Source organism: Malus domestica, chromosome 15 (genome assembly GCF_042453785.1).
Source record: "Malus domestica chromosome 15, GDT2T_hap1".
NCBI classification, from domain to species: domain Eukaryota; kingdom Viridiplantae; phylum Streptophyta; class Magnoliopsida; order Rosales; family Rosaceae; genus Malus; species Malus domestica.
Window position 1 is genome coordinate 45,128,129 of NC_091675.1, and position 26,413 is coordinate 45,154,541.

A 26,413-nucleotide genomic window follows, 5' to 3' on the forward strand; every position below is an offset into this window, starting at 1 on the left:
CTGCCATCAGGTGGTTAGATGTAGATTTTGTAGGACTTTAGATAATGGTGATTCATAATTACACATATTTATTGGAATTAAACTTGCAATCCACACTCTATGCACCATCAAATCTAATTCTAAGACTCCTGACATTTCAATATAATTTGGTGAGACGTGCTATCATCAATAATTTGTGTCTATTTCTATTAGAATGATTCATGTATGTCCTGCATTACGATTTCAAACCCCTGCAGCAACGCGCGGACACTTTTCTAGTATGTTCTATTTTTCGTGTTCCAAGTTCAAAATCTGGCATTACAATAAAGTAAAAAGTTATGCATTGTAAACAAAACAAATAAAAAAAGTTTTAAATAAAAAGAAATATTCACCTTTCGCCTGGGTGTGTCCTTTTTTAAGTTACGGTGTTGCAATACTGAAGGTTGTCTTTGGCCTGGGCACGTACGACGGATTACACGGATCGGTTCCAACTCCAAGTAGAGACAATAGAGATCCAAGGAAGCAGAAAGACAGCAATCCCTCACTCATTACACAGCAAAACCCTTTGAGACAGACAGACAGTTTTAATTTAGGGTTTTCTGATAGACCTAACTGGACAGGGAAACTTGAATCATAGTCCCAATAGGATTTTCTCATAAATTATCTGCTTAAACTAGGATTTTCTCTATAACTTTTTAATTGTGTGAAAAAGACTATAGAGGACATATTGAACCACCACAAACCCTAACTAACATAATTAAGTTTGATCGGGAGCAACACCTCGTTTTCTCTTCTTTTCGAACCACTTTGTTTTTTGATAAGATCGAAGAAACAGTACGACTTTCACCTGCAGAGAAATACAGTTACGACCATCCTTTCAATAGAGAAATTACGGACCAAGTAATTAATTTTCAGGATAATCGCTTAAATCAATATACTCAATAATATAAAAAACTAGCTGCTATAGCTCTTTACTCGTAGATGACGTTTAGCGGAAAGCAATGATACCTATGCATTTTGATACGCATTCAATCCTCACCCATCCTTCTTCTTAACAACTAACAATTTATGCATCTAATGCTATCGATTGTCAAAACATAAAAATTTAGTTTACTTTTTTCATGGGCTAATCCTATACGCTGGCCTTTCATTGGCTGGGTGGCTAAAGTTTGACATTGAAGCCTTTCACAGCGACGACCACAGCTTATCTGGTTATCGAGTCATCGTCCTATTGGTAATAAGTTTTCAATTAAATAACTAATCATCGTAATTAGGTCGGTTGGAATGATAAGCTACTCACCCCTAATGGTTTGGGTGTAATTTTGTAACCATATATGTTAAAAAATTATTAGACCTTATCAATTAAATCCCAATTGATATTTTCTTTTCTTGAAGCTAGCTCATTTAAAAAAAAAATCACTCAAATCATAAATCATATGAGTGTTAGATTAAATGATGGTCATTTTAGTATTTTTTTGAGACACCTTATTCGCTTATTTTGTTCACTACAATTATAATGTTTTAATATTTTTTTTCTTTTGAACAAATGTTTTAATAATTTTAGATGGTCTAATTTTTTGTAAAGATATATATATATATATATATATATATATAAAGTTAAAATATAAATAGTTTGAATCATTAAAAAATATTACGATATAAAAAACATTAAATATAATCTGTTTGGATTATTGTATAATGTTACAAAATGAACTCCACAAAGATATCTCTAATATTTTTCTGAATAGAAGGGAACTGATGTTAACTACGTCATGGTCTTTGTTTCCATTTCATGATAAATGGTTGTTCATTTAAGATAAACTTACCAAAGAACGAGGGAAAACAACACAATCCAATTTCTTACCTAACCTTCGTAAGGGAAGGTCATGAAACCGATTCTCTTTCATTTTAATCTCTTTTTCCTTTCCTCTCTTCTAATATAAATTGTTACAATTAAGTTACGTCAGTATCTTGTTCTAAATATATTAAAAAAAAGAGTAGTGTTACATTTATCGTCTATTTATATTATTATTTGTCACATATTTTTAATAGAAGTATGATCTATCAACACATGTGGATTTCATCTCTATTAAACAAATACTACAAATAAATGTAAAAATAACATTTTCGTAAAAAGACAAAAATATAGTGCTGGGAGTGGGAGAGAAGTGGACGGTAATAGGAGGGATTCGAGGGAAGAGACTCCCATGAAAACACTAGAAAATTTATCCAACGGATAGGGCACTTTCGAGCCTTTGAATCCAGTGCTTGTTCACCTTACCGACCTAGGAAAGATCCCATGGTGGGCCCATTTGAATCAAGTTGTAGCGGGACCCATCGCCCCCGACCTTAGAAACAAAAGAAAGCGGTGTACGCTAACTAAACGAAAATTCCAAACCTATCCATTAGTACTGGTTTGATATTAAGATACTTTTATAAAAAGTGAATATAAAAAAAAGTTACACTTAAAAAGATATTTAATAAATACTTTAAAATATCTTATTTTTACAATTTTAGATAAAAATAAACTGAAAACGTGAAACAGTAAAAATAAGTTCATTCTCATAACATAACAGAATCAATTTTTTTTTTAAATACAGGAATATCAAACCAGCCCTAACCAATCATGATGAACAATAGAACACCGGTATGTCAACCGCGTTAGAGGACTATATTGTATGTGTCGTGGAATCCGAGGTAAGGGGGACCCGCCAGCTTGCGCAAGCCACGTGTTGGGACCGGCGTTTGCCAAGTGTGTCAAGCTCGCACTGGAAGCTCACCACGTGGACTCCCCATATATACCTGGTGGAGTGCACCTCATTTTGTTTGCATTGGTACCGGGACCCACATGAATTGTTTAATACCGTGGGGTCCATGGAGATTAACTGACAGCTGTCAGGTCTTTGTGAGTCTCGAATTGCACCTCATTTTCTTTATGATTTTTTAACCATTAAATTAAAAAAAACTAAAAGAAACTGAGGACAAGAATTGAGAAAGATTAACCGTAATCCCTAAGTACTAAGTACTACGGCATTGCTATTTTCTTCACTTATATAAAAAAAAAATTATGTTTGAACATCTTAAATAAAGAAGTAAGTTGTAGCAATGGTTTTTGAACTTTAATCAAACTGGAGCAATGATCCCTCGACAAAAAATTCATTACTATTGGTCTCTCAACTTATCAAAATATGTAACTATGGTCATTTTCCTCAACTTCGTCAGAATTTTGTCAAAATAAGTTATGTTGGAATAACCATTGCTACAATTAGAATCCCTCAACTCATCAAAAATGTAACTTGTTGAGAGTTGTCCCACATTGGTGAGGGACAAGATTTGCTATATGCTTATATAATCTTGGGCTACTCCCCATATTGCTAATTGGTTTTATGATGGAACCTTAATTTCATTATAGTATCAGAGCAAGGTTGTCCACATATGAAACCCAACGGCCACACGCACTCCACGTCACCTAGTTGTTGTCCATATATAGGCTTGAAAATCCACCACACGTGCGGGGCGTGTTGAGAGTTGTCCCACATTAGTAAGGGATAAGGTTTGCTATGTGCTTATATGATCTTGGGCTACTCCCCATATTGCCAATTGGTTTTATGACGGAACCTTAATTTCATTATAACTATGGTCTTTTTTGTCAACTTCATTAGAATTTTGTCAAAATGAGTTATGTTGGAAGAAGCATTGCTACAATTTGGTCAAAGTTTAAGGGATCATTGCTCTAATTTGGTTAAAATTTAGGGATCATGTATCCAGTTTAATTAAAGTTGAGGAACCAATGGTAATGAATTTTTAATTGAATGACCATACTTGCACATTTTGCTGAGTTGAAGGATCAATGGTAATGAATTTTTAGTTAAATAACCATTACTCTAATTGAGATGAATGTCTTGAATTGCTGATGATAAATAAGTTTTGCATTCATTCCATATTTAAATCTTAATAAAAGATGTTATTTACGCTTTAGAAAGGAAATTTTATGAGAAAATCTTCGTTTTAAATCAAATCAATAAACGTTGCATTCATATTTCACGAGTATGCAATAATAATTACCAAAACAAAATATCAAATATAATTAAAATGGGAAATAAATCCTCCATTGATGCGGGTAAATAATCTACTGGCTGTCACCTTCCAGCAATCTCTCTCTCTCTCCAGCCAAAGTCTATAAGTAGAGCGCCGTGGGTGAGCGTTTTCTTTCACCGACCTAAAAAAAGACTCACTTTTTCTGTTTGTTTCTTGGGAAAATTCTACACACTCTGTTTTTCTCAACCCGCCAGCTGAATTCCCGCCCCCGGAAACAAATTCCAGGTAAATTCCTTCGCCACTTCTCCCACTTTCGGTTTCGATTAAACGGCCAATGTGAATTTCAGTTAATCCCTGAGTTTTTCCGCAGTCGAAAATGGCGCAATTTCAGAACGACGAGCTGGAGTACGTCGTCGACGACTACTTCGACATCTCCGACTTCGAAGACACCGACGCTTTTGCCGGTAACCAGCTACGGGGAAGCCACGGCGCCGACTCGGACTTTGACGACGACGACTTCGCTGAGGTCGCCTGCAGTGTTACTTTCGTGTGTCGAATTTTGGGTTTTTGTTTTTTTTTTTACAAGAATTTTTTAATAATTGGGGTTTTTTGCAGAGCAAGGAGAAGACTGATACTTCGGCAATGGAAGCTCGAAATGGGAAGGACATACAGGGGATTCCGTGGGAGCGGCTTAACTTCACCAGAGATAGGTACCGTGAGACCCGATTGAAGCAGTACAAGAACTACGAAAGCCTCTCTCTGCCTCGCCAAGACCTCGAAAAGGTGTCCATTTTATATCCATCTTCACTCTATTTTTTGTGGGGTCTGCATATGTGCACTGTTTTAATACGATTTAGAAATGATTGATTGGCTTTAGGATTTCATTGCCGGTCTGCCGGGTGTAGGTGTAAATAAGTTGGCTAGAGCAGTGTGCTTCCGGTTAGACTAATTAGAAGATCGCTCGAATAAATAATAAAAAATGCCGTGTTGGTCTTAAAGGCTACATCTTTTGCAATATGTAGCAAAATGATTTTTACCCATCATATAGCATGAATCCTGCTCTTTATGTTTTTGCTATAGGTTCTGATTAATTAGAATTGCATTGCTGGTGCAGATCGGCGGTACCAAGTTGGCTAGATTAGCGTGCTCCTTGTATTAGATTAATATCGCTCGGATATATCGAAAAGTGCCTTGTTGGTCTTAAAGAATTCATCTTTACCTGTGTATTGATGCTTCCCTTCATGTTTGTTATGTAATTCTTAAGAGGGCTGATTTTAGGGCTGCCCCAGATTCGTTTTCTTTGTTTTGTAACTTGTTTGTAAATCTTCTGCCTTGACAGGAGTGCTTGCCAGTGGAGATGGGGAAGACCTTCTATGACTTTCACTACAATACAAGGATTGTCAAGTCCACAATTGTGCATTTCCAGGTAGATATTTTGTTCTTGCTTCTCTAAACTATTTGGAAAATGTTTTACAAGAAATTTGTTTGTGAGTTTATTGGATGCCAGGAACATAAGAGTCTTTTGTTGTTGAGTTTGTTTAATTTTTCAATCCCCTTGTTTTTCTTTTTCAAAACTTCATCCACTTGTACTGTTGTAACATTTGCATAACTTTCATCTTCGTACTCAGTTCGCAATCATATGCATATAAATATTCATCCTTTCATGTAGGTCATTCGTTTTTCTTAGGGTATTGTTCATCAAGATAATTTACCCATTTTTTCACTGATCATAGATGGTGTGTCATGTTCATAAAGCTTATGTTACGTTTGAACTGTGTGCCTTGCTGCTAGATATAAGCTTCTGTTGTAGTTTTGCAGGTCTTATAAAAATATGTTTTATGCTTTATGAAGGGTGTCTTATTTTATGATTGTGGTTATGTCCCTCAACCATTCACAGGAAGGTATGGAGTTCATAATGGTTCTCTCTTTGTTGGCCTGTATTGTAGATCGTGTGTATTATTGAGAACTAAATTGTAATAATGAACTTATTTGCCTAACCTATAATTAATTAAGGTTCCCGCTTAGACTGTAGACAATAGGCGTCACAAATTTGCTGCATTTTTGCATTCACTGGCATCATAGATTTTCTCATTAGGCAGCCACTATAATTGAAATTAACTTGTATTTTACCGGTTTTAACTTTTGGTATTAAAGGAGTTAGAATAACAGTTAATCAATAACTAAACCTTAACAAAGTGTGCATTTGTGTAAGATTAAGAGTAGTCGTGAACACCTGAACTTACAAGTCTCATACATCTTGAGGCTTGTGTTTGAGCTTGTAGATAAACTAGACCTCTTAAATTGTTGGATCTTACATAGTTAACCATGGGTTACACATAATATTCAAATATTTTTTAATCAGTTCACTTTTGTACCTTCTGAATTTTTCAGCATGCCATTTCTTTTGCATATCGCGGTCATTATTACTTTTGAATGTTGTCACTGGTCCTTGCATTTTGATTTGTGGTTTGTGGTGGTAAATATATTGCTTCTGTTGACTGTTGACTATAATATATAACTTTAACCCATCTGTTGCATTTAGGATTGCTATTTCTCTCTTTATTTCAGCTTTTACAGCAGGGTGGAAGTTAGAGCTGCTGGCGCGACATTGTTAATATGGTATGGTAGGAAAATATTTGAGCATTAAGAGGCCTCATAATAAGTCAATGCGTTCTGTTCATGAGGGGCCTGACTAACACAGTTCTTGCTTTCTTAGACTTCAAAATTTCCCTAGAATTTTGTAGGCATCCGGGGACTTCAAATTTGCACATCTTTTATATTCTTTAACTGTCATCCAAAGTATATGTTGTGGTTACATACTATCTGCTCATACTCCTCTATATATTTGATCATGATAATTTGGATTGGTACTTTTCAAGCAAGAGACTTTGCGTCTTTTTGTGACCTTGAAATGCCATTGGATTGGTCATGATCATTTTGTTGTTCAGCCCTATTCTGTGCACGTGTCTTTGCTTTGAACATCGAAGAGTGGTCCTTTTGTTCCATTTACATGTGCTTTATTCCTGGTTGGATGCATTTGTCTTGTATTGATGCATTATCATTTTAATCTCCATATTTATGTGCCTAATGATGTGGATAGATGTAGTCTTACCCTTAGCTAAGTGGAATACTGAACAAATTCCTTTGTCACATATCTAAAAAAAAATGCGTAGCGTAAATATCTCCTCATTACTTCAGGGCACTATAGTCTACTTTTTCATTCCTTGTGCATCCAATTTTTCATAAAATCCTCTTGTAACAGTCTGCAACGAAACGTTATTCGTTTTGGATTTCTTGGTTGGTGGTTTTTCGGGTCCTTGAAAAGTAACGACTGCATTGCATGGTTTTTTATATACTGGTCACTGTCCTTAATGATTTTGGTTTTATACTTCTCTATTGTCTTATGGCTGGTTAAAACTTTTGTATATCTGTCGTAGCATTTTAACCGTTAGTTCATATCTGGCATAAACAGACATAATTGTTGTGATGATCATATCTGGTTTTTTTGGATTGTTGAATGTTGTTACTAAGGTGCCCGTCAACTTGGTTTGCTTCTCCCTGTGCAGCTGAGGAATCTGTTATGGGCCACATCAAAGCACGATGTATACCTTATGCAGAACTTTTCAGTAATGCATTGGTCTTCCCTACTCAGGAGAGGCAAAGAAGTATTGAACGTATCAAAACCAGTTGTCCCGACTGAGGTATGTAAAGATTTGATTGATGAAATCGGGTTTGTTGAAATCCTGGCTAAAAGACCAGTCTGATTTTGAGTTGGTACATTCTTTCAGAAACGAGCTGGGTTGTTGGTTCGTCCACTCTCTAGAGTGCAAATAAGCACTATGGCTGTGAAGGAAAATTTATTGGTTGCTGGGGGATTCCAAGGTGAACTAATCTGCAAGGTATTCCTCAAATACATGTTCCTTTGTGACTACTGGACCCATCATAATAGCCATTGTCTCTCTATTCTAATGTTTTTCGTCTATGTGCCCAGCACATTAATCAACCTGGAGTTGCTTTCTGCTCAAAATTAACAACAGATGACAATGCCATCACAAATGCAGTGGACATTTTCCAAAACCCTTCGTAAGTCATCCACCTTTAACTGAAGTAGGTTGCTTCACTTGAAGACCTATAACTGAACTTTCTTTCTGCAGTGGCTCAATGAGGGTAATGACTGCAAACAATGATGCTCAAGTTAGAATTTTTGATGTCCAAAATTTCACTTGCCTCAGTCACTTCTCTTTTGATTGGTCCGTGAATGTGAGTACCCTCTACTGAAACCGTTGCGAGTGATTTGTCATTTTTATGTCTCGTCTTAGATTTTCTTGTTTATGGTTCTTGGCAGAACACCTCTGTCAGTCCAGATGGTAAGCTGGTTGCAATACTCGGAGATAGTGCGGACTGCTTGATTGCTGATGCTCAGTCTGGAAAAGTAAGTAGCGTTATTGTGGTGCGGTGTGTTTATTTCGTTTACGCAAATCCTATGCAAAGATCTGATGATTTACCTACCTACTTGGCAAAGGCTGTCGGAAGCCTCAAGGGTCATTTGGACTATTGCTTTTCCTCAGCATGGCATCCGAACGGACAAATTTTGGCTACCGGGAATCAAGACACCACTTGCAGGTTATGGGACATAAGGAACCTCTCAGAGTCGCTAGCCGTGTTGAAGGGAAGAATGGGAGCAATACGGGCCATAAAGTTCACTTCGGATGGTCGGTTTATGGCCATGGCTGAGCCGGCAGACTTTGTTCACATCCTTGACACCCAATCTGGGTACCTCAAGGAACAAGAGATAGACCTGTTCGGTGAAATCGCAGGAATATCGTTTAGCCCCGACACAGAAGCTCTGTTTGTTGGGGTCGCTGATCGGACGTATGGTAGCGTGTTAGAATTCAACAAGAGGCATCACAACCGATATCTCGAAGCAGTCTTCTAGTACAGTGCCTCCATGTTCATGCCCTCATGTCTGCATGCAAATACTCTACATATATATATATAGGTTTTGGCGTTTTGGGTAGCTTAGTCTGTGAAGGTGCTTTCTGAGCAAGCAGAAATGGAAGAAAATTAACTTTTTGGTTTTGTAAAGCACATTTCAGTCTCAAGTGTGTATTTATAAACAGCTCTAGTTTGTTCAGTCTTTCGTTCTTATAAATTCTGGGGCGACTGATCTCAAGTGTTATATATTTTTTTGTTTTCGGTTATATGAGAGCAAAGCCGAAGAGAAAGAAGCTATTCGTTTGATAACCATTTCGTTTTCATTTTTCAGTTTTTGTTTGCTTTTATTTGAAAGTTGAAAACCTTTTTGATAACCAAAATGTGAAAATAATTTTCTTAAGAGTTTTTAAAATTTGTTTCATAGTTTTCATTTTTGTTGTTACTAAACAAATTTTAGTTTAAAATAAATAAATAAAAATTAAAAGCGAAATGGATATCTATTGCTCTAAATTGTCTCTACACAATAGCGTATCATGCATGAGATTTGAATTGAAGCTTCAGTCTTTCTACGGTAGGTCATGTTTGGTGCAGAAATTGATAAGTTTGACTAGTTGGAATGTGTAATATGTATCATTTGAAATTAAAACTATGATGAAAGGGACCTGCCTGAGAATTTTTCGGATGCAGTTGCGTGCGGCTCAATCCAGACATACGTTGACGGTTTTCATTCAAAGTTGCCTCGTCGGTCTCATGCTCGTAAGCTTTTTACAGTGGGCCGAAAATTCTGAGTGTGATACCAACAAGACCTACAAGTTTCATAACAAGCAGATTATCCGGTGGCACATGTAGCGCCCCACAAATTTAATAAAAAATCAGTTGTCGGTTTGAAACAAATTTTATGTGAATTGATTTATCTTGAGTAGTAGGTTTGAAAGTTCGCTTTAGTTTAAGGACAGTAGGAAGGTAGTTGGATTTTGGAGCGGTTGGTAAGAGTAAAATGGAAGTGGTGTAAAATGTTGAATGAATATATAGTGGATTTAGAAGATACAATCATACAACTATTGAGCTTTCATTTTCCTTTTGTTACAAAAGGATCCAAATGGGCCAGTCTTGAGGTGATTCTGAACAACTTTTGCTCGTAGCATTGCTATTGTAAGAAGTGATTTTGGTTAACTAAAAGCAGTTCTAGTGCTATAACATATTAGTACTTTAAAAATTGTGCATGTAAAACACTTTAATAAGTGATTTTTGGTATCTAAAAGCAATTCTAGTCATCCTATGTTCTGAAGAAATAATATTTTTTAAAAGGTTTGATCCTTATTCAGAAATAGATACAATCATACAACTATTGAGCTTCATTTTCCTTTTGTTACAAAAGGATCCAAATGGGCCCGTCTGGAAGTGACTCTGCCCAACTTTTGTTCGTAGCACTGCTATCGTAAGTGATTTTGATTAACTAAAAGCAGTTCTAGTGCTATAACATATTAGTACTTTAAAAAGAGAAGTATTATTGGCACTCCAAAAATCTCATTCTACACTCCTCACAATTGTATTTTTCTTTTCCAATATAGAAAGTTTAGAGTGTAAAATGAGGTTTTTGAAGTACTAATAACAATTCCCCTTTAAAAATTGTGCATGTAAAACACTTTAATACGTGATTTTGGGTATCTAAAAGCAATTCTAGTCATCCTATATTCCAAAGAAATAATATTTTTTAAAAGGTTTGATCCTTATTCAAAAAAAGATAATAAATATTCAAAGTAAGCTCTAAATTCAAGATTTTCGATAAGAAATGTTTGTGAAAGACTGTTTTGCTCGTCACGTACGACCATAAGTTTTTGTTTGGCGACGAACAGAACCTTCTTGCGGTTCTCCCTTTTTTTTTAAATTTTTTTTTTATCAATCAAACAATAAATTTTCTTATATTAGATGTTAAATTAGCTGCCGACAGGATTCGAACCCATGACGTCATGCAAAGACTTAACTCCTTTCCACCACTGTGGCATGGCACATTTAGATGTACTTTTAAAATAACTGAAAGAGTTTTAAGAGAAATGTATTGAGGTTCCAAAAGCACTTGAAGTGCTTTCTACAAAAAACATCAATTATGTGTTTCTTCTAGGAAGCATTTTAAATGTTTTTCTAGGATTTACTAGAATTTTTACTAAGGATTGTTTTCAAAAACAAATTTCACCAAAAACACTTTCAGTTATTTTAAAAGTACTTCCAAACGAGTTTGTAATTGTGGAGCAGTAGAGATAGCATAATTTGGGCCGATGACAATAAACAGAAGCGTCCCTAAAGTGGTTTTATTTTAGTTGGGCCAAAAGTCTGGCCTGATTTTTGGTTAAAGTAAATTGGACCACAAAAGCATAAAAGAAAATATTTATAAAGAAAAAATCAAATCAAGAGGAAGGAAAACTAATGAAAATAACTTGAAAACTTTAAGTTTTAATCAAAATAACAAAAATGTATTGTAAGTGAATAGTACCATGAGTGATTTTTTAGAGTAAAAATGTTATTTTCGTTAAAAGTGAATAGTACTAGGAGTGTTTCGTTAAAACTCCCAAGATTTAAACTCAAAATGCAGTGTGTTGAGAATCAAGAGTAAATTGTAGCAATAGTCCTTTAACTTTAATTCAACTGGAGCAATGGTTCTTCAACTAAAAATTCATTATCATTTGTCCATTAACTCATAAAAACGTGCAACTATGGTCTTTCAACTAAAAATCTATTACTATTGGTCCCTCAACTTTAATCCAACTAGATAAATAGTCCCTCAACTTTAACCAAATTGTAGCAATGATCCTTCCAACATAACTCATTTTGACAAAATTCTGACGAAGTTGACGAAAAGAACTATAACTACACGTTTTGATGAGTTAAAAGATCCCGATTGTAGCAATAGTTTTTCCAACATAATTTATTTTGACAAAAATCTAACGAAGTTGATGAAAATGACCATAGCTACACATTTTGATAAGTTGAGGGACCAATAGTAATAAATTTTTAGTTAAGGGACCATAGCTCTAATTTAATTAAAATTGAAGGACCATTACTGCAATTTACTCAATAATCAATGTCCTGACTACTAGAGTTGCAACAATAAATACCAAATAAAACATACATATGAGAGATGTCATCAAACTAAACAGAAAAAAAAAAAGAAAAAAAAGTGAGAAATGCACCACGCCACGCATAGGAGAGGAGATAAACAAATAAACAAAATGCTAGGAAAATCATGCTTTTAGAATAAGGAACTTTAACGAAAAGCTTCCGGTACTGTTCACTTTAACGAAAAATCACATTTTTACACTAAAAATTCAATCCTAATACTATTCATTTTACCCTTTATTTTGTCATTATCATTAAAATTCAAAGTTTTCAAGTCTTTTTCATTAGTTTTTCTTTTAGAATATTGTAGAGCATATGATGTGACAATTGATGACTAATTATCTTAAACTTTCTTTTTTCCAATTAAAAACTGAAGTGAAAACCCTAGATGCTTGAAGAGAACATGCGTTAGTGGGTTTTTTTTTTAGTTTCATTAAGTTGATATGTAATGAGTGCTTAGTAAAAAAGTGGACACAAAGGCGAATCCCCTAATCTAAAACAGTATTTTTTTATATCCTCATAACATAAACCTAAGGGGATAATGTGTCAATTCAAACGTCAAGGGTATACACATCAATGTTTAATCATGTTCGTTTTTAGTTTTTAGTTTTTTAATTGATTCAATATGATGGTCATAAATAAAGAGAAATATGTAAAAAGCTTAATGATGTGTGTGTTATCATCTCTCTGTTTTCAAACACGTGCAGTGATCCACTTGAGTATGGTATTAAAGAGCACTCAAGTGGTGTATAGGGATCTATTTCAACAGCACAAATTTATCGTTTGCTACGTGAGTGTGCATAACAACACAATGTAACTTGGTAACTTGGTATTCACTCCCTAACGTGTTGGGTCGTGGACAATATTTATAGAATAATGCCTCTTCAAATGCATAACAATATTTCGTTTATTCAAATTCGGATTAACTATAAATAATTTAATTTTTTATATAATTTGAAATTTAAGTTATTAATATGTATATGCGTTCATATTCTTACATCATTTAATAAACAAATTTAATAATTTAGTACTATATATTCTCGTGTACTGCACGCCATGCTGATTTCAAATCTCAAGTCCAAGTAGGGTGAAAGGGAAAAATGAAGAAGAAAAGAGAGAGAGAAACACAAGAAAGTAGAAAACTTCTGGGGAATTCTACGTGCTCACTTTTAGGTAACATTCCAACCAATGCACTAAAACTTTCCATTGTCTAACATTATTTTTGATAGGTTAATTGGTCATATAATTCATATATTCAAATTTCTTATTATCTTGAATCATACGATGGTGATCATGGAAAAGTTAAAATGTCTCTGTAAATTTTTCCGACTCTCAAATAAGCTATAAATTTAAGAATGTTGTGAAAGACAATTTTGCTCGTCACGTAGGACTAGAAGTTTTCTGTTTGGCGAACAAAGGGACTTTTTTGCGGTTATCTGGAGCAGTAGAGAGGACATAATATGGGCCGATGGCTTCGAACTGAAGCGTCCCTAAAGTGGATTTTACTTTAGTTGGGCCAATAGTCTGGCCCCCTTTTTGTAAAAGTAAATTGGACTATAAAATCATAAAAGAAAATATTTAAAAAAAATCAAGTCAAGAGGAAAGATTTAAACTCAAAATGCAATGGGTTAAGAATCAATGTTGTGACTAACAGAGTTGGAACAAAATAAAGAGTCAGATACCAAATTAAACATATGAGAGATGTCATCAAACTAAACACAAATAAAAATAAATGAGAAATGAACACATAGGAGATATTAAATAAACAAAATGTTAGGCCACATGATGTGACAATTGATAGTTGTTTATCTCTTTAAACTTCTTTTTTTCTAATTAAAATGGAGTGAAAAACCTAAATGCTGACCCTAGATGCTTGAAGAGAACATGGATTAGTGGGTTTTTTATTTTTTTATTTTTTATTTCATTAAGTTGATGTGTAATGAGTGCTTAGTAAAAAAAGTGGACACAAAGGCAAATCCCCTAATCCAAAACTGTATATAAATATATCATCATAGGACAAACTTAAGGAGGTAAAGTGTCAATCGATTCCTCAAGGGTATACACATCATGTTTGATTATCTTCTTTAATTTTTTTTTTTAAATTTATTCAATATGATGGTCATAACATAAATAAAAAGGAATATGTGAAAAAACTTAATGATGTGTGTGTATGTTATCATCTCTCTGTTTTCAAACACATGCAGTGATCCACTTGAGTTTGGTATTGAAGAGCACTCAAGTCAAGTGGTGTATAGTGATCTATTTCCGCAGCACAAATTTATCGTTTGCTACGCAAGTGTGCATAACAACACTCTAAATCTAACGACAAATTATTGTATGATATTAAAACACGATCAAGAGGTGTAATTAATAATCTACTCATCTATACTCTTAAAGGGGAAAACTGTACAAGAATAAGAATTTTGTTTGGGAAAATGTAACTTAGTCGATAATTTGGTATTCACTCCCTAACGTATAAGATCGTGGACAATCTTTGTAGGATAGTGCATCTTCAAACTTGCTAGAGCTACCAAACTTGTTCAATGTGTAACGATATGCAACAATATTTCGTTTATTCAAATTCGGACTACTATAAATCATATAATTTTATACATAATTTGATATTTAAGTTATTGATATGTATATGCGTTCGTATTCATACGTCATTTGATAAAAAATTTAATAATTTAGTACTATATATTCTCCTGTATTGTATTGCACGCCATGCTGATTTCAAATTCAAGTCCAAGTAAGGTGGGAAGGGAAAAGTGAAGAAGAGGAAGAGAAAGACAGCAAAGCATGAAGAAAATAGAAGACTTTTGGGGAATTCTATATGCTCACTTTTAAGCAACATTCCAACCAAGGTACCAAAATTTTTCCTAGTCTAACATTACTTTTGATAGGTTAATTGGTCATGCATTCAAATTTAGTATTGTCTCATAAAAATCTTTACGGTGCTACAAAGTATTTCATTTTTTTTTCTTACTGTTCGATCTTAATTTATATGTTTTTGAAAAAAAAGAAATTAGCAATTAAACCTTAAAATATTATATACTCCGCTGCACCATGAAAATCTCTTGAATTGTACCTCAGGGTCGAGTAGCACTTAAAAAGCATGTACAGGAAAAAAGAAGTTTCAAGAAATAAGCCATGTTGTCGGAGGAGTCAATAGTCATGATCGAGCAGTGTCGTGAAAAAGTTGGATTGGAGTTGGAGGACACCCACCAAATCCTTTCAAATATCTTTCGCTATAATGACATAATACCACCTTGAAAATGACAACATATAACTTTGCTTAGTCGCGGCAATTTAAATTATATTATTACTAGTTCATTGTAAGCTAAGTTTATCTCATTTTTCTTAATGTATATAATATCGTTTGTTAAAAAAAAAAAAATTTTGCTTAGTCGCAAAACAAATTCAAATTCAATGGCTCTCATTGCCCTTCCCCATTCTTCTAGGCTTCTAGCTTTAATGAAATCAAAACTACGTTAAGGTTTGTCATTTTTATGATATTTAAATTTAAAACCTCTTACTTATAAGTGAAAAAAAATATCAATAAATTATAATACTATATAACTAAATAATTACGATCAAATTATACGTGTGAACAATTGTCAAACATCTATGACATGCCTTCTCTAATAATTACTTTCCATCCCCAAATGGAATGTACATATATATCATGCATGGTACATGAAATTTCAAGAAGCTTTAATTAGTTTGACTTGGTTGAACCTTGTGACAAAAGGTGGTGGTTGCACTTGTACTTCTTTAAGACTTAAGGTGGTGTAAAGTTGTGTATGTGTGAACCAAATCTTTTGTTAGTATTGGTTGCGTTTCAGGTGGCCAAATTGTAACCTTAAATTTCATGCTATATCTAGGCAGCTTATTTTGAATAAGGTCAATAGATTTGGACGTCCCGAGTAATGCAAGTGATTGTTTTTCTTTTTGGTTAATCAAATCAAGGTCTTCTTCTAGTAGCTTAGCTGTAAACAACAACGAAACTTGACCTACAGATGACACGTAATGCGGACACCGCTCATATTAAAGTATGTGGAACCCAGAAGTTTATGTTAGTACTATGCTTACTTTGTAAAAGATCAAACGAAGATATGTTAGCGTCTAAAATTTGGAATGAATAACCAGAAATTTCGTATATTAATAAATTTGTGTAGAGTAGTAACATAATATTAGATTTAAAATCCACCTAACCCTAATCTAAAATGTGAAAAGCTTTCGTGGTGAGCTCAACACAGTTGGCTAATTCTTGTCGACTAATGGTTTTTCCTTATTCGATGAGTTTGGGTGATGAAATTGTTCAACTTTTACAGACAAAGAAATTGCCTAATAAGGAATTACGTTAAAATAAAAAGAAATCGACAAATTATTGTCACGAAATGTGAAGAATCTTTTAGAACGCGAAAGAAACATCTCTTCTCTACTTGGAATTTGGTTACAATCAATTGCAAGCACAAACTCTCATTTTATTAATCTTTGGTTATTACTTCAAGTAATCAAATAACCCTTCTTGTGAAAACAACGAATAAGCTGTTTTTGGTTCAATTTTTTTTTTGTTACATTCATCTTTATTTCTCGCGCACTTTGTTAAATTTTGTTCATTATCTTTTTCAATTTATTTAATCCGATGGTCTAAAATTAAGAAACGTATGTGAGAGGTAAAAATAAATGTGTGGGTGGCACCTCCATATATTTTTTTTCCTACAAAAATTGTAAATAAGTTTATAAAATATGAAAATAAGAAGATGGAGAAGGGGGGAAAACATCATTTTCTTACAAGAATGCTGCTTTCTACCATGGACATTCACCTTCTAATTTTCTTACAAAAATTACTATACTTTATAAATTTATAATGTTACGTGATGATTAGAATCATTTATTTTTTTTATGTCACCTTGAAAGACTAACTCTATAGAAAATCAACCAAGTTGAAAAATAGTTAACCATTCAATTACCGCTGACAAAATTCTATTGTCTACTAGAAAACTTGGTTCGTTTATTTGTTTGACAACAATTAGTTTCTAAATGAGTCCAATTTAGTTGATTTTTTGTATAAATAATTTTAAAAAAAAATACTTAAAAAAATAGAAGCTTTATATTATCTTGTAACTGTGAACACGGAAAATTCCTGAAACGAAAGAGACAAGAACGAACGTGCACAAACAAAATATTTGTATTTGATGATTTTGGGTTACAATCTCTCTCTATTTTGATCCTCTGATTCGATCTCCGTAAGGTGTGTATTTGTGGATGTGCGATTGATCCAAAGGGCCGTTGGGCTTGATCTAAGGATGAACGTTCTTCAAGGGCCGTGGACTCGATCTTGAAGGTGGATTTGAGCGGATCTTCAAAGGGGCTTTTGGGCTTGATCTTTGAAGAACAGTGATGAACGGATCTCCAAGGGCTTTTGGGCTTGATCTTGAAGAACAGTGATGAACGGATCTTCAAGGGCTTTTGGGATTGATCTTGAAGAACGGTTGGATGTGTGGATTTGTCGACGTTGTTGATCCAAAGGGCCGTTGGGGCTTGATCTTGGATGAACGGATGATGAACGATGGTGTTTTCTTCAAGGACCGTCGGGGCTTGATCTTGAATTAGTGGATGATTGTTGATCCAAATGGCCGTTGGGGCTTGATCTTGGAAGAACGATGAACGAAGAACGAAGAACGCTTTCTTCAAGGGCCGTCGGGGCTTGATCTTGAAGGTGGATGATTGTTGATCCAAGGGCCGTCGAGGCTTGATCTTGGAAGAACGATGAACGAAGAACGAATAACACTTTCTTGATTCTTCGGGAACCTGGATGCTTGAGAGCTTCGGAGTTTCAGAGCTTCAGAGCTTCAAGGTGTAATATGAATTGGTTCCCCCCAAATGAATGAAATGGGCTTGTATTTATAGAATTTTCCAAGGCCTAATTTTGAATATAATATTCCAGATGAAATAAGTCTTTTCTGCCAGGTGTTGACACGTGTCCTATTTGATGACTTTTCCAACTCATTTCAATTTTCGTTGAGTCACACGCTACGTGTAAAATTTATGTAATACATGAGCGTTGACACTTTGATTTACCGGTCAACATTTATTTACGAAATTTCGATGTCTACAAATGCCCCCACTTCAAGGCACGTCGTATACATGTGCTTGTCACGTGTAGGAGATGCGTTTTTGAAGTCCCTTACTGTAGATGTCGATCCAAGGGCCATCGAGGCTTGATCTTGAATTGGGCTGGAGATTGTTTCAAGGGCCGTTGAGGCTTGATCTTGAATTGGGCTTGAGATTTCTTCAAGGGCCGTTGAGGCTTGTTCTTGAACTTTTGTTTGAAATTTCTTCAAGGGCCGTCGAGGCTTGATCTTGAAGGTTGAAATTGGGCCACAAGGAGCTTCATGTGGTAGATGATCTTTGGCTCTGGTAATGGATGAATCGGTACGTATTTTGTTGCGCTTGTTGACTTTCCACAGCTTTGATCTTGAACTGGGTTGGAAGATTTTCTGGATTCCTCCAATTGTTGATTTTCCACAGCTTATTCTTGAACTAGGTTTTGATTCAAGGGTGGTAGACACTTAATCTTGAATCGGACTTGTGATTTCCTCAAGGGCCGTCGAGGCTTGATCTTGAATTTGGTTGGAAACTTCTTCAAGGGCCGTTAGGGCTTGATCCTTGAAGGTTGACTTGAACACATGACAAGCAGGCACTAGGTGAAGGTGACGACTTGTTGCTCTGTTCAATCTTTCTAATTCACACCTGAGCAGTTTGGTCAACGGTATGATCTTCAAGATTGATGGGCTTTTCTTCCAGTTGGTGACTTGATCTTTAAGGATTTGATTCAAGGGTGGTGAATCGGCACGTGCAGCCTACAACGCCTAGTAAGTCGACCCAAGAATTTGAGGGTCAAAACGAATTCACCGTCAGAGTGATTGCAACTTTGATGATATGAGATACTCTTGCTTTTGAAGAAGTAGCGGATGAATCGGCACGTGCTTGGTTGCACTTGTCTCCACATGCTTCAAGGTATCATCTTCATTTCCTTTATCTGTTCCTCAGGCAGATGTGGCATCTTCTCGAGTTCTTCATCTCAGACTCTTTCCGCCGAGTTGACTGAGCATGCTGCATTCTTCTCTGCTTGTTTCTTCAGGCAGATATGGCAGCTTCTCGAGTTCTTCAGCTCGGACTCCTTCTCCTGAGTTGACTGTGCAGACTGCATTCTTCTCTGCTTGTTCCTTCTGCACCTTGTCTCCACATGCTGCAAGGTATCATTTTCACTTGCATTATCTGTTCTCCAGGCAGATGGGGCAACTTCTTTGGAAGTACAGCAGCAGTGGGAAACGAGTACTCGAGAGCAGTGCTAGGTAGGCAATCAGGGAAGGGTTCCAAGCAGTCGGTTCCTTACCCGAGTTTGAGTGGAAGTTCCGACATATTGTTTTCTTTATCCTTGTCTTTGTAGGTAAGAACAATGACAAAGGAAAGGACAGGGAGAACGCATGATATGAGATACTCTTGCTTTCTACCCTGGTGATATGAGATACTTTTGCTTTGGAGTCATTGGCTTGCAGAGGTACCCCAAGGAATAAGGAACACTGAATGACTCGAGAGGTTTCGTTGGGAAAGCATTTTTGGAGATGAAGAAAGGCTCTGTATGTCTGCCTTGCTATGGAAGGTGAAGGTGGACAGTTATAGGAGGTCCCTTAATACCTGTAGAGGTATTATTCTTTCACTCGTGTCGGCAACTAACGCGTGATTGAACAGTAAACTTCACGTGCTTTCTCCTTCACTGAAAATCTTTGACAAATTGCCCGTGATTTGCGCAAAGTTGAATGTGCATATGACAGGTGTCGACGCGGCTGAAAAAAGACTGGCGCCTCTTCGATATCTGGGATCGGCGCTTCGACAAATTGCCCGTGATTTTCGCAAAGCTGAGTTTACGTGTGACGGGTGCCGACGTGTCTGAAAAAGACTGGCGCCTCTTCGATACCTGGGATTGGCGCTTTTAACAAGTTGCCTGTGATTTCCGCAAAGCTGAGCTTGCTTATGACGGGTGCTAACGCGTCTGGAAAAGCAAGATGCTTCTCCGATTTCTGAGATTGCCTCTTCGATTTTTGAATCGGCATTTTCGAACTTTGAGCTCACCTCTTCGATCTCTGAAATCCCGTCGAGTGCTGATTTTTTTATAGAGGCACGCAGTTCGTTTCAAAGCACACTTGAATTTTCGCTTGTAGAAACTCCCTTCTTGCACTTCTAAGATCTTGATTTGTCCGACCTCTTCTTTCTTCAACACCTTTGAAAATGTCTGGACCCTCCGATCGTCGTTTTGATTTGAACCTTGATGAAGAGGTAGTCCCGTCTTCTCCAGATAACATATGGCGCCCATCCTTCATATCCCCCACTGGTCCTCTTACCGTCGGGGATTCAGTGGTGAAGAATGATATGACCGCTGCGGTGGTGGCCCGGAACCTTGTCACTCCCAAAGATAACAGACTACTTTCCAAACGGTCTGATGAGTTGGCTGTTAAGGATTCTCTGGCTCTCAGTATGCAGTGTGCAGGTTCTGTGTCCAACATGGCCCAACGCCTATTTGCTCGAACCCGTCAAGTTGAATCGTTGGCGGCTGAAGTGATGAGTCTCAAACAGGAGATTAGGGGGCTCAAGCATGAGAATAAACAGTTGCACAAGCTCGCACACAACTATGCCACAAACATGAAGAGGAAGATTGACCAGATGCAGGAATCTGATGGTCAGATTTTACTTGATCATCGGAGGTTTGTGGGTTTGTTCCAACAACATTTGCCTTCGTCTTCTGGGGCTGTACCGCGTAGTGAAGCTCCGAATGATCAACTTTTGGCTCCTCTTCTTCCTGGAGTTCCGCCGAGTGGCGAGGCTTCAAACAATCAACCTCCAGCGCTTCTCATTTCTGGAGCTCTGCCGAGTGGTGAGGTGGTATATGATCGTCCTTGAAGATCCCCTCTTGTAAATTTGATTTGATTTGATTTTTTTTTTTTTTTTTTTTTTTTTGTATGTACAATGCAAATTTATGTAAAAAATTCCAGAAAGAAATAAATAAAAACGGACTTTATTTCTCTCGATGTATATATTTTTTTTTTGCTATATACATACATATCATGCACATACATGTATATGTATATTTACATGGTGCAATCCGCACCATCCCACCTTCCTACTTGCTTTCCCTTTTTTAATTCTTTAATTTTTTTATTTTTAGGTATGGTGCTAGATCAATCCAGATTTCCTTTTTTTTTTTTTTTTTTTTTTTTTTTCACATGGTGCCAGAGCACCAAAGACTCCACCATCCCTTCTTTATTCACGTGGTGCCAGACGCACCACCCCCCCTTTTTTTTTTTTTTTTTTTGTATTTCTTTCTGTATAAATTAGGATGGTGGGTAGAGGAATTTGCAGGGAGCGGACGAAGACGGACGGAGAGCTGGAGTTTGAGGAAGCGCTTCTCGGCCGGCTAGTCATTTGACAGCGGTCTTTGAAGTTGTTGGCTATCATGGTGGTCATAGTGACGAGCTCGAGGGAATCTCTCAAGACACCCTACTCTCCCAACGAGAGCCTCGCCGAAGATCTCTGCCCATCACGAGCTCCACCATCCGTCAATCAACATCGTCGTCAAAAGCCCAGCCACGAACTTCATTGTCCTGCAAGCTTCAGGGAGCACGACCATCCTCACTACCTGCTTCGACTTCAGCCTCCATTTCTCAGTCGCTGGCTTCGCTGGCTCTACTAGCCCCGCCGCTTCGGTCAGCCCATATCCGCCGTCAGAGATGAGCAGCAAGAAAAGAGGACTTACAACTGCACGCAATCTGATTTATCTCTTCTTTGTTATAATCAAAGCTCTCCAGGAGCTTCCATGAGCATGGACTACCCAAACGGACATCAAAGCTCTTGACTTGTTTCCCGGATGCAGCATATATCATATTTTCATTTCCCGGCCTGAAACGTAAGGATAAAATGGGATCCTCTCCTACCTCCATGATATCAATCGCATCTTTGCATCGCTTATCGAACCAGCAAACGCAGCCATCCTCGCCGGAGGTGGCGATGAGGCCGGGTGTAGCGGCTGAGGCGATGCAGCACGTGGCGGTGGCAAATAGACCCTGATCTCGTTGACGTGTGGCTGGTTTGGAGGCTCACTAGCTCCGGGTGTGCACACCATGTGTAGAGGTAGGGTTTGGGTGGAGTGAGGACGAAGGAGACTAGCGGAGACGAAGGCTTAGGGCCAAGTGAGGATGGGCAGAGAGTTGTTCTGCTGGTGCTATGGAGGGAGTAGTGGCTGAGAGTCCGCTTCAGCGACCCCGTGGAGAACTGCCACGATATCCCCCGCTTTAGCTGCGCTGCTATCAACTTTTCGATCAACTTTTACTGCAGATATATATATGGTGGTGACGGTGGTGGTGTTTCAGAATTTGGAAACTGCAACTGCAATCTTTGTGATAATTCAAGTGCAGCAATCGTAATTGCAATTCAATGGAAAAAGTATGCGCATGCAGCAGCAGCTGTTATACAACTACAGATACAAGATCATCTTTGTCATCTTCTTCGAACACGCACCTATACACCTTGTCATCGGCTCCCTTGTGTGTCCTTACTACGTGGACCAATCGGTATTTTGTGCGGTGGTGCTCGGACCCCCTGTTTGATAAAAACAAGGCGGCGCCGCCCATCCGGAAGAGGCAGTTTGGGAGGAGCATCGCCCTTTCGTTGCCTTGGTAATAGTTTGGGGTGATGATCTCGGTGCTGACGACCACAGCGTGGGAGTTGGGATGCACCTGGAGGAGGTCGCGCGCCAAATCGATCGAAATGAGGCCGGCGCTGCAGCCCATGCCGGAGAGTTTTAAGCTCTTGATGTTGCTTCGGAGCTTGTACTTGTTGATCACCATCGCCGAGAGCGACGACGTCGGCGAGAAGAGGCTACAGTTAACAATGAGAATATCGATGTCTTTGGGCTTGAGCCCAGTCTTCTTGACGAGCTCTGCCTCGCCCCTAGCGGCCTCCATGGTGGGGTTGGGCGGAATGTAGTGAATCGCCGGAGGGAGGCAGGTCTCATCCCCGAGGCCCGAGCGCTCGAGGATCCTCATCTGGAATTCGACGCTCTTGGGGTTGTCGCTGAGGTTGAGGCAGGAGTGCTCCATGAAGGTGGAGAAGGGGACGCGGCAGGTGACCGGAGGCTTGAAACAGGCGTAGTCGACGAGGTACTGGTAGCCGAGCTTGACATACTTGAGCTTGACGGAGTTGGAGAAGTCCTGCAAGATTGGAGGCATGGTGTTTGCTGGGTTCTTCTGTGGGTTTGAAGGATGATGCAGGTCCAATGACGAGGTTGCAAGCTTGCCGATGTTGTTGAGGAAGCGAATAAACTTGCAAATACACCACTGCTTGTACTGTCATTGCTGCTTGAGCTGTTGCTACCATTTCCCTTTCTACCTGCCACACCGGCACTGCTTCCACAACTTGAGTGGAATTTTCTGGCAACTCTCTCACTGGACTTTGTGTAGGCGGGGGAGATGACGAATTGGGCTTGGAGGCTGCCACTTGGGCCTGGATGGCCTCTTTTTGAGAAGCTTGCCGCTGATGGATATACATACATATATATATATTTGTATGTATATGTATGTAAAAGAAATCTTTTTTTTTTTTTTTTTTTTTTGTAAATACATAATAACATAAGTATTCATTTTTTTTCTTTTTTTTTTGTAATAAAATTGACTCTATTTAATAAAACATTTATTTATTTATTTTTTTTATTTTGATGTGACTGAACTCGAAATTGAATATTCAAGCTGCCTACGTACCCTTCCAAAGAAAGAGATCAAGTCAAAACGTAGTTCAAATAGAGAGATTTTTTTTTTTTTTTTTTTTTTGTATTTTCTTTTGGTGCCGTTTGCAGTTTCAACTCGTGCAAACAATGAGCATTTGGTGCCGTGTTGCAGTTTCAGCTCGTGCAGGCAAGGAGCGTTGGTGTTGCCTTTTATGCTCGTGCAGACCAGGAGCGTTGTGCCATGCAGTTTAGGCTCGTGCAGGCAAGGAGCATTGTGTCTTGCAGTTTAGGCTCTTGCAGACAAGGAGCTTTGTGTCCTACAGTTTAGGCTCGTGCGGACAAGGAGCTTTGTGTCCTACAGTTTAGGCTCGTGCGGACAAGGAGCTTTGGTTCGTCAAGCGATTTGAGAGAGTCGTTCCTCGCAATCTTCATAGCAAGGAGCCTTGACTGAGTAGTTGAAGAAGTCTTCTGGGAAGATGTCACACATCGTGATGGGGATGGATGATCTTCGCGTCAAAGTTTCATTATCTCCAACACTTTCACATTGTTCTAGAGGTGAACAGGAGCTGTTTTGCCCCCTTTCCCATTTGTGAGCTTGTGGAGAAGACATATGCTTTTTGTGCAATTTCTTCGGAGTGACATAAGTCCATCCTTCAACTTCACTCGGCTTGACTGGCATGTTTTTGGAGCATGCCCCCAGCGATTGAGGTGAAAATTTTGAGTTGACAGAGCCGGAAGTGACGTCTTCTTCCAGGATCTCGTCTTCTTTGTCTTCTCGGGCCTTCTCTTCAGTGCGGTCCTCTTGGGTTTGTTGCCGTGAAGATTGGCCGGTGTAGATGATGGTGCGCCTCCTTACCTTCAGTGGTCCTTTTGTGTCGACTTCCAAAGTTGCTTGGCGCTTCATCCTTGAAGGAATCAAGCTTTGAACATCGTTTTTTCCTGCTAGACTGTCGAGCTTCTCTCCCTTTAGCGTTGTCTTCCTGTTTCTAGAAGGCTTCTTAGTTTCTTCAAGTCTGTCCAAAGCCGACCGTTGCGGAGGAGATCTAGCTGTGCCGCTTTGTTTCTTGGGCTTTGATAACCTTTCAAAGACTGATCTTTGCGGTGTTGGCGTCTCAAGCCTTTTGAAGACAGAAGTTTGGTCTCGACCACTGATGCGATCAAGTGCTGCAATTCTAGGTTTTGAATAATTCAGTCTTTCGAAGACTGAAGTTCGAGGGGCGGGTTTAGGCTCATCTTTTGGCCTTGTGGCTTGTGGTCTTGGCTTCCTCGTTTTTTTGTAGGTCACCGATGTCCGCCATTTCTTATCACCACTAGATGCATCTTGGTTGCTTGCCCCCGGTGATGGTTGTGTAGGAGGTGCCATGTGACTTGAACATTGACGGGAATGATCATGCATGCTTCGGAGATGCACAGGATCGAGTGATTCAAACACGATAGTAGTAGTGTGTGCCGCCACCGTGTCTTCGAGGTCAAGCTCGATTTCCCCTTGCTGTGCTAGCTTCAGGATGAGATCTTTCAGTACGAAGCACTTTTCCGTTGGATGACTGATGAAGCGGTGGAATTTACAGTATCTTGGGTTGTCGGTACGATTCATCTCTTCCGGCCGTCTGCACTCAGGCAAACTGATCACCTTCTTGTCCAACAGGTCATCCAGCATGGCAACTACATCAGAGTCGGGGAATGGATAAATCTTCTCCTCAAGCTTTTTCAAAGTGCGTCTACGCATCTCTTGATCACGAAAAGCTTCGGTTTGAATCGCCTTGCCTCGTGTGGAGATTTTGACGGGAGCTGTGTTGACCGTCATCGCTTCCTTGGTGGGTTTCCATGCGGCCTTTTCCACATTTGTCCCAAGAACTTTGTCGTTCTTGTAGTCGGCGATCGGTTCTTTCTTCCCATGATGGGCGATGCTCAACTCCATGTCATAGGCGCGAGTAGCCAATTCCTCGAAGGTCCGCGGTTTAATGCCTTGAAGGATGTATTGCAAACCCCATTGCATGCCTTGGATGCACATCTCGATTGAAGAGGTTTCCGAGAGCCTATCTTTACAGTCGAGGCTCAGAGTGCGCCATCTGTTGATGTAGTCAATGACTGGCTCGTCCTTCCACTGCTTTGTGCTCGTTAGCTCTAACATACTCACAGTGCGGCGGGTGCTGTAGAAGCGGTTGAGGAATTCCCGCTCTAATTGCTCCCAGCTGTTGATGGACTCGGGCTCTAGGTCCGTGTACCACTCAAAGGCATTTCCTTTCAGCGAGCGCACAAACTGCTTGGCGAGGTAGTCTCCCTCTGTCCCCGCGTTGTTGCAAGTTTCGACGAAATGTGCAACGTGCTGCTTTGGGTTTCCTTTTCCATCAAACTGCATGAACTTTGGTGGTTGATAACCCCTTGGCATCCTTAGGGCATCAATCTTCTTGGAATAGGGCTTCGAGTAGAACAAGGAGGTATGTGAGCTCCCTTCGTACTGTGCCTTGATGGTGTTGGTGATCATCTCCTGCAGCTGCTGGATAGAAAGAGATCCCATGAGTGCCGCCGCTTGGTCTGGCTCCGGCTTCCCATCGATTTTCT

General features: G+C 38.4%; 2 protein-coding genes across 6 annotated transcripts; one reads left to right on the top strand and one right to left on the bottom strand.

Moving 5' to 3' along the window:
* Positions 1-4,045: 4,045 nt before the first annotated feature.
* On the top strand, positions 4,046-9,261 carry LOC103444472 (uncharacterized WD repeat-containing protein C2A9.03-like). 5 transcript variants are annotated; one of them, XM_029093607.2, is made up of 10 exons: positions 4,046-4,302; positions 4,388-4,543; positions 4,633-4,800; positions 5,357-5,443; positions 7,584-7,718; positions 7,806-7,916; positions 8,009-8,100; positions 8,172-8,277; positions 8,363-8,449; positions 8,540-9,261. In XM_029093607.2, the coding sequence occupies exons 2-10, from the start codon at positions 4,394-4,396 to the stop codon at positions 8,951-8,953; spliced, it is 1,350 nt and encodes a 449-aa protein (XP_028949440.1). In that variant the 5' UTR covers positions 4,046-4,302; positions 4,388-4,393; the 3' UTR covers positions 8,954-9,261. The 5 variants fall into 5 exon arrangements, with proteins under 5 accessions (XP_028949440.1, XP_028949447.1, XP_070669678.1 ...); XM_029093614.2 differs by lacking the exons at positions 4,046-4,302; positions 4,388-4,543 and adding an exon at positions 6,560-6,636 and having other exon boundaries at positions 4,763-4,800; XM_070813577.1 differs by lacking the exons at positions 4,046-4,302; positions 4,388-4,543; positions 4,633-4,800 and adding an exon at positions 5,188-5,240.
* Positions 9,262-21,128: 11,867 nt separating this feature from the next.
* LOC103409257 (3-ketoacyl-CoA synthase 5-like) lies at positions 21,129-23,822 on the bottom strand. The gene has a single exon (XM_008348068.4). The coding sequence runs from the start codon at positions 23,355-23,357 to the stop codon at positions 22,596-22,598; it is 762 nt and encodes a 253-aa protein (XP_008346290.2). The 5' UTR covers positions 23,358-23,822; the 3' UTR covers positions 21,129-22,595.
* Positions 23,823-26,413: the final 2,591 nt, after the last annotated feature.